This window comes from Gekko japonicus, unplaced genomic scaffold, assembly GCF_001447785.1.
Source record: "Gekko japonicus isolate JY-2015 unplaced genomic scaffold, Gekko_japonicus_V1.1 scaffold208, whole genome shotgun sequence".
In the NCBI taxonomy this organism is placed as follows: domain Eukaryota; kingdom Metazoa; phylum Chordata; class Lepidosauria; order Squamata; family Gekkonidae; genus Gekko; species Gekko japonicus.
The window spans coordinates 829,186-837,308 of NW_015173680.1; the positions used below are offsets into that span (position 1 = coordinate 829,186).

The 8,123-nt window shown below is 49.3% G+C and overlaps 2 protein-coding genes across 3 annotated transcripts in view; both read left to right on the top strand.

The window, feature by feature from the left end:
* The first annotated feature begins 490 nt into the window (after window positions 1–490).
* Window positions 491–5,777, top strand: LOC107120348 (chromosome unknown open reading frame, human C2orf68). 2 transcript variants are annotated; one of them, XM_015423028.1, is made up of 4 exons: window positions 491–638; window positions 1,817–1,932; window positions 3,715–3,860; window positions 4,803–5,777. In XM_015423028.1, exons 1-4 carry the CDS (start codon window positions 511–513, stop codon window positions 4,923–4,925), a joined length of 513 nt encoding a protein of 170 aa, XP_015278514.1. In that variant the 5' UTR covers window positions 491–510; the 3' UTR covers window positions 4,926–5,777. The 2 variants fall into 2 exon arrangements, with proteins under 2 accessions (XP_015278514.1, XP_015278515.1); XM_015423029.1 differs by lacking the exon at window positions 491–638 and adding an exon at window positions 663–918.
* A 1,877-nt stretch (window positions 5,778–7,654) lies between these two features.
* The window catches only part of TMEM150A (transmembrane protein 150A), a 15,425-nt gene continuing 14,956 nt past the window's right edge, over window positions 7,655–8,123 (top strand). The window contains exon 1 of the mRNA XM_015423009.1: window positions 7,655–7,784. The gene's annotated coding sequence lies outside the window, so the exon portion shown is untranslated. The remainder of the gene's footprint in view (window positions 7,785–8,123) is intronic.

An 8,123-nucleotide genomic window follows, 5' to 3' on the forward strand; every position in this document is an offset into this window, starting at 1 on the left:
CACAGCATCGCCCCCCCCCCCCCAACCTCCTCTGCTCCAGACTGAACATTCCCAAGTCCCTCAGTCCCTGGTTGGACAAGATGGCCTGTATGTGGCCCCTTCCAACTCTGTGATTCTATGATTCTATAAGTGGCGGTTCTTTCCTATGATCCCACTCCTGTGACGCACAAGCGCGCGCACTTTTTAAACGGACTCTTGCTATATGCCTAAACTACTATTATGCCAGGAATTGCCATCGCTCCGATCGAAACCAGCCTTTCCCGGGCACCTAGGGACGGCCTCAGCTTCACTGATGCCCGGCGTGGCGGGAATCAGCCTCGGCATCTGCGGCCAACACTGGGGTGATTGAAGCCACCCTTCGCCCATACACCATGTGCGTTCCTCTCTCCTCGGCAAGGCAACTGCGGTAGGAGAGGCAGCGCTTGGGGGCGGGCGCTTCACTGGCTCCTCCCCCGGGGGGGTGGCCACTCTGCCTTCGGGTTCCGGAGGCGGAGGCGAAGGTGGATTTCCATGGACTCGGCGGCGGTGGGGCCGGAAGCGGAGCAGGGTAGTCCGGCGTGGGGGGGCTGCCGGCCGGGAGGACGCCTGGACATGAGCCATGGATTCGTAAAGCACATCAGGCGCAACCAGATCGCCAGGTACCGGCTGTTCCGTGGGAAGAGCCTGCGAGGGAGCCGAGTTCCGACCCCCAGCCCAGATAGCCAGTTCTGGAGAAACCTCCTCCGTGGGGGGGCTGAAAAGCCCCAGTTGAGCTAATAGAAGCACATAGCTTTTATGTAGCTAGGTACAAATGAGACGCATGCGTTATTGTAGTTCCGCTCTGGAAGCCATTAAGTTTTGATCTTTACAACAACCCTGTGAGGTAGATCTGTATTATTGCATGCAGAGGGGAGGCCGAGGGAGAGACCGCCTGTTAAGGTAAGGACAGAGGCGAGATTTGAAACGGGACTTGCTGTTTGTTCACCTCTTCTCATTACAGTAGCTTTTGAGGGTTCTAGTTATCTTTTGTACCCCTTGACAGTACACTGTCTCAGTTGCCCTTACATCAGCCCTGTAGGGTAGGTCAGTATGATTACTCCCGTTGAAGAATAAGATCATCATTTTAGAGTGCATTCTTATGTATGCTTAGTTAGATGTAAAACAAATTTAGAGTCCAGTGGCCCCTTTAAGACCAACGAAGTTTTATTTATTTGTTCTACTGCTTCAGACCAAATACAGCTGACCAACTGGATCGATCTTCATAATTAGATGTGAGTTACACTAAATTCTGTGGGTTTTACTCTCAGGTAAACATGCAAATTGCAGCCCTAATAATGTAACTTGACAGCAAAAGGCTGAGCAGTTAACTGCTGATGTTCTACACCAAGGCCCCCCAACCTTTTTTTGAGCCTATAGGCACCTTTGTAATTCTGACACAGGATGTTGGGTGCATCCACAAAATGGCTGCTATTCATACAATAAATTCTTTTATAAGTCTCTGCAGGATCAGGACTAAAGGAAACAATTCTGGCCAGTCTGTAGCAGTAGGAAAAGAGCAAGAGTCCAGTACCATTTTAACGACTGTAACAAAATTTGTGGCAGGGTATGAGCACATTCATGCTTGCAATTTTGGATGAAACAGGCTGTTTAGGAAAGAGAGACACTGCATGCAGGTTAGGCAATCAAAGAAATTCCTCCATCATTTGAATAATTGAGAATTCACACAATTAACAGGGGGAAAGCTGTAAGCAGGAACACTTTCTCAGCTGTGTGTCACTGCTCAATCTCTCCAAAGTGTCCCATTAAAAGACTTCTTGTCCTTTCATTTCCTTTCCAGGGATGACTACGACAAGGAGATGAAGCAAGCCAAGGAAAAGGTGAAGAAGAGGCACACGCCAGCCCCTGCCCGACCCAAAAAACCAGATCAGCAGGTCTATCATCCCCGTCAAAGAAGTGAGTTCAATCAACCATGTCTTGTCCAGCTTATTGTGTTTTAGTTCCTGAGTGGCAGTTTTCTTGAGAAAAGGAGAACAATGGTCCCAGTCACACGGGCCGTAAAATGCCGGGGGGGGGGGAGCGTGGCAGTTTGGCTCAGAGCAAAATAACGCGCGGCAGCCCAATCACAGGTCCCGTCGAGGTCCCGTGGGTAGGGGCAAGGTGGCAATCACATGATGATCCTGCAGCGCGGCAAAGAAGCGGCACGATCTCACCAACGGCATGCGCGATTCTGCGGAGCAACGGAACTTTCGCTTTCTTCTTCGTGCGCATGCGCCGTTGGGTGCTTGTGCGCATCCTGTGGAGACTTGGGGGGGGGAACCTGTTTGCGACGGGACATGGGCAGGCGCCGGATGCCACGGACTACCACCGGAAACGCGATCAGACGCCAGCCCTTGCCCCGCGGTTTCCGGAAACTAGTACCTCGGAGGTACTAGTTTTTAACTCCACATCTTCGGTGGGAAGCCTCGGGTTCGCCATGGGAGCTCTACACTTCCCAGATGTTGCGGTGTGATCACGCCCGGAAAATCTGCCTATCATCCGTCTCAGTAGCATGGCTAATGCTCCGTGTGACCACAGCCAATGTTTATTTCCAGGGCCTGATTATGCTAAGTACTTTCAAATTATTTGACTCCTTACTGCAGAATATTTTAATTCCAAAGCAGGTTGCTGTGGCCAGTATTAAAACAGACTGAGGCCCTGGTCACACGGGCCGGATAATACGGGGGGGAGGCGGGGCTTTTTGCGCTGCCGCAATTAGAGCCACCATAACGCGATCCCACGTGTTGGTGGTACACCATGGTTCCTTCCCTCCGTGCCTACGTATCAACGGGGGGCTGGAGGGAAAAGCCGCGGCTGGCGCGATCACACCAAGGGACTCCGGAGGCAGCCCGTGGCAAACCGGTTGCTAGTACCTTCGAGCAGGTAGTTTTTGGCCCCGGTCACATGGGAGGTTTAGCCCCGCAAGAGGGATGGATTGGGGGTGCAGCAAACGGCCTTGATCACACCGCAACATCTGGGAAGCAGCGCCCACCTGTCCCCGATCCGTCCCTGAAAGCTGATAACGTGCAGCAAAAAAGAACCTACAAAAGAGCAGTACCTACCTGAAACGCCGCAGCAAGTGCGGCTGTGGGATCGCCGGCGCGCCTGTCTTCAGGAGCAGTCAAGGCTCCTGGCAGAAGTGCGCATGCGCACACATGTGCAGCCGGCTGCCTCGTTCTCCCTTCCGTGGCTTCCCCCTGGCATCTGATCATGCCGGGGAGCAACTGCGCAGTGGCTTGGGGGATCTGTCTGATCCCGCCGCCGCGTGTCTCTTTTGGTGCAGCTTTAAAAAGCCACACGTTGGCCGCATCATTTCCCCCCGTGTGGCCGGGGCCTTTAATTGTGCATTTTCGGCATTGCGCCACGGGTTGGCCACAGGTGCGCTCCACTTCCCAGATGTTGCGGTGTGATCGCGCCCGGATAATCCGCCATGCAATCGTCGCTCTCCCGCAGCAAATCCTCCGTGTGAACAGGGCCTGTGAATATCTTTGCCTTTGTTTACTTGCTTGATTTGTAATCTGCCTTCCCCGCTGAGACTCAAGGCAGATTACAAAATTTTTAAAAATGCAATAAAACTGGATTACACAATTAGGAAACAAGGTGATAAAAAGTATAATACCTACAAACATAATGCCAAAAAAAAAAGAACTGGGGGGAAACAGCCACTTCTCCTAGCCTTTCTTGTTCATTGCTTTCCAGATAGAGCTGAAGTCACATCTGGCCTGGAGTATGAGGGCTCCAGTGAGAGTAGCTCCAGTACTGAACTAGACCCTTATGGACCAGCACTCTTCTGCCTGGAATATGAGGCTGACAGTGGCAAGATCACCTCAGTTGTTGTGCACCAGGTACAGGGCTTCCTGGCAAGCCGGAGCAAGCCAGAGACTGGAACTCCTTCAAGAGTGCCATGGGAGGGAAGCACAATCTATGTTAGCACTCACAGAGGCCCAACATTTAGCAAGTGTTGATAAACAGGTTGCATCTCCTCTTCGTCTATTGAAAGCCGGGTGGTGTACATTGTAGAAGAAAGCAGGGATAGTGCTCATCCTGCAAAGAGTATGCTGTGGCAGGAGCCAAAATGGATCAAATATATGGCAGAGTGGGGAGAAGCACTTTGTCAGTCTTATCTTCTAAAACCTCGCACAGTGTGGGCATGGATATGAAACTGAGAAAAGACTTCTTTGGGATAGTCAGTGACCATCCTGTTGCCAGTGCCCTCTTTGTACACTGAGCTTGGTTGTTAGGGTCACAGTGTGGTGAGGGCTTCACCAATAGGTACCTGGGACACTTGTGCAGCCACATTCTGAGTTATCATGGCTTCTCTAGCTGGGAAAAGAATTACATTTTCTCAGTGATAACATATAGTGGGTTGAATGCTGAGGAAATGTGATGTTGTAGAAGTAGAGCTCGAGGGAAAATGTCTGGATCCCACACGACATGTAAGCAACAATTGTACTGATGATCCAGATAGGCCCATAGGCCTTCGTTTCCTTCAGTGGTGGAATGGGAGAGAAAATACCAACTCAGCTTCTCCCTCTACTGTCTACCTCCCAACCCTCCCTTTTCCCCTTTAAGAAAGGGTTACTTAGGAGAATCGTGCATCCAAGCTGTGTGCTAATCTGGGGACTGTCTGATTGGGAAGTGAAAAAAGGGAGGCAGTATGGGGGGAGGAGGAATCCCTGAGTTTGTTTGTTTAGTAATTTTCCTGGATGTTTCCCATCTGCTGTGTACGGCGGTGTGCCTGTTCTGTAACCATCCTTTCTCAGTGGGCCCTGTACTTCCTCCTACAGGACAATGACCCAGATGAGGTGGTAGAGAAGATCAGTGCCCAGAACCAACTGGAACCAGCTATGCGTGAGGCCCTGAAGAAGCGGGTGCAGGAGGAGCTGGAAAAACGACGGGTAAAGCGCTGAGACACAGTGGCGATGTCTGTGTTGTTTGCCTGGCTGGGAAATACTTTCTACAAAAGGGGCAGTGAACTTGTCCCACAGTGTTTGGCTTGGAGGCTTCAAGAAGGGTCAGGGAGTTAGCTGAATCTTATTACAGGCACCTGCTTCCTAGTAAGGCAGGCCTTTGTTGTCCGGGCCTGAAAGGAGTGATTGGAAGGAGCTGGGGCTGTGGGAACAGAATGTCAGCCAGAAATGGCCCAAGGACATTTTGAAAGCTGTTCAGGAAGATGTAGTCTAGCTGAAACCTTATCAGATGGCCTCGTGCAGCCCTGAGGAATGGTATCATGACCAAAGTCCTATATCATGCTAGCCCAGCATCCTTTATCCCTTCTTGTGAGTTCCCACTCTGCTGGCTTTTGAATCTCTAGATTAGATGAATTCACACCAAGACACGTTTTACATCATCCAGAGTTAAGCAGTCTATTTGGCTTTACTTTGCCATGACCTGCAGGCAGTTTTACAAACAGACTTCCCCAGACTGAGCCTGGAGGACATTGTTAGGTGAACAAGACAAAATTACAAGGCAACAGAGAAGCTTCTGTGGGGCTGTTGATGGCAGTGAGCCTGGTAGTATACATCTGGTCCAGACTGAGATTTGACCCATACATGTATATTTCTAGAGTATCCCGTTTCAAAATGCACTGGTTCGAGATCAACATCTCATTAAGACAGTGTAGCTGGCTTCTTTCTAGCATTTTATTGGCATTGGTAGGCTGTAAAACAGTTGGCTGAACTACTTCTGGCCATCAACTGAATTCTCTTTGGACTAAAAATGCTGTTGTTGCATTGTTGTGCACTAATAAATATTTTCAGAAATATGCCACATTATTGTAAATAAATGTATGAAGCTATTCCTGTCGTTCAAATCCTTTGCTGCAACTACGAGCCGCATCCTGGGATATGGATGTGTTCTGAGAGTTTGCCACACCCAAGAAAGGTATACATCTGTTTGTTTTCTATGTCCCCTTATTCCACATATCTAGTATCCATCTTGAAAAACAAATCTCCTTTGAGACTAGTCTATGATGCAGTTGAAATACTCAGAATCTAATAGGTGAAATTTACTTCCTCAAGAAGAGATTGGTCCAAACATTTTAGCTGTCAACTGACTCAGCAGGATTCAGTGTCCAAATGTACTGAAGTCAAGTAAAATAATGAAGTGCTATTTCATTCAGAATGGGTTGGTTGGTTTGTTTTTGGCATTTCTGGCTTGGGGGGGATCACAGGGAGAAGAAACAGCACTCTAAAGTTGAGAAGAGGCTTAGTGGGTGAGTCCTAGGTTGAATCCCTGAGGGTGTACAGTAAATATTTCTTTCTTATAACTTGTTTTCCCCCCCCCAACACATTTTATTGCATTACAGAAAACTTAAATGTCATTCACTAATTACTGCACTGCAACAAATCCACACCCATAGTATAAAAACAAAAGTTAGATCTGTTAATGCTGAAAGCCAGTGGTGTCTCTTTTCAGAGCTTGAAAGATCACATTTGTAGTCTTTGATTTCAGCTATGAATGGGGCAATGTTTTGTAGCGGAGGTGGTTTATTGAACACTGGATTTTCAGGAATCTACACAAGTATTCTGAAGTTGCATGAAAAAACTGTCATGCAAGATCCATCCAACCAAGGATTCTGTGTCTTCTGATGATTGGTCAGATACAAATTTCCAAAATCAAATGACTTAACATTACTCAGATACAGTTTCCAATCCATTGTTTTATCAATGAGAATCATATTTTGAGGTATGGCGATAGGCATCTTTTTGATGTGACAGAAATGTGATTGAATAACAAAAGTTACAGAAGAGGAAAAAGGACTTGGAGCAGAGAGAGTCTTGCTGTGAATCCTGGACTGAAATCTTTCAATGTAATTATCTGTGTAAGGGACTGGGAATGATTGTTTTATTACACAAAATGTATGATGAGCAATCAGAGGTTCCAGTCTTTTGTGGGGTGCAGATAAAAGTGTAACAAAGTAGGATAAATAACACCCAATCAAGGAAGAAGTAATCTGAAGCATAAGAAAATCAACATCCGTAAAGGGATATAATATGAGAGACCCAGTTAGGGTTGTTGTTTTTTTTAAGTGAGTCCTGTTGAGCTATTAGAAATTATAGTGGGTAAGGGAATCCAAGTCTCTGTTTAAGCCAGGATGACAAAGTGTTTAATTTCTTGATGATTTCAAATTCAGCACTTTAACGTTGCATATTCTCTTCAAAGGGGTTGTGGGTTGTTTTTTTTTTGGGGGGGGGTGTAGAACAGTGACTCAGTTCTGCAACAGTATGTCCAGGAAGATTTAAATGTAAATGTTTCTGATTGTTGGTTATGTCAGATTTGTGGTAATTTTTCAGTGTAGATGGGAGAATAGCATTGTTGGCACATTAAAGACATACATTAAAGAATAGCATTCTCGGCACATTAAAGACATACATACCTAAAGAAATAGGGGCGGGAGAGGGGGGAACGAGGTGCAGCTTTCCGTTGAGGCAGATAAGGCTGAGCAGCACTCTCGGCCCTTGCGCACCAGTGCGATTTGTCCCATAGGCGCTATATCATTCCGTCCGGGAGGACTGCCACGAGCGGCTTCGTCTCAAACTGCATCCCGGGTCGCGTTCCTTGGCTGCACAAAACTACACTTCCCATCTGCCTCCGCGTCTTCCTCTCAGCCCCCCTCCTCCGGTTTTGCAGGCGGGGATGTTCTGGTCACTTGGGTGGGCGGCTGGGGAAGGGGGGGCGGAGGGGCCGGCCTGGCCTCGCCTGCCTGCCTCTGACGGTCTGCCAGGGCTAGAAGGCGGCGTGCTTCGTCAGGCTCCAGCTGGGACCGGGTAAAGGAGTCCGCGGGAGACCCGACTGCCCCCGTGTCGCCCCCCTTCGAAAGCGCGGCCGCGCGGAGGGGCCCTTAGCGGCCTAAGCGCCTTCCCTCCCACGCGCTGAAGCGGCCGCGCACCCGACAAGCCCAGTGCTGAGCCACGGGGACTGGAGAGCGGTCCGTGCCCGAGGGAGGCCTTGGCAGCTTGAGCGCCCCGCTTGCAGCCCGGCGGGTTGAACTTTGCCCGGGGTGCGTCCAGGCCGGGGGAGGGCGGCGTCTGGGCGCCACTCCGCGCTTTCCACTCACTGGTTTTGGACTGCAACTTCTGAGATGGAACAGCCTGGCTGCGGGGGGG

Coding starts and splice junctions, on each gene's coding strand:
- LOC107120348 (XM_015423028.1), top strand. CDS start 511: ATGGACTCGGCGGCGGTGGGGCCGGAAGCGGAGCAGGGTAGTCCGGCG. Junction 639..1,816: donor AGGCGCAACCAGATCGCCAG/GTACCGGCTGTT, acceptor TTTCCTTTCCAG/GGATGACTACGACAAGGAGA. Junction 3,861..4,802: donor CCTCAGTTGTTGTGCACCAG/GTACAGGGCTTC, acceptor TTCCTCCTACAG/GACAATGACCCAGATGAGGT.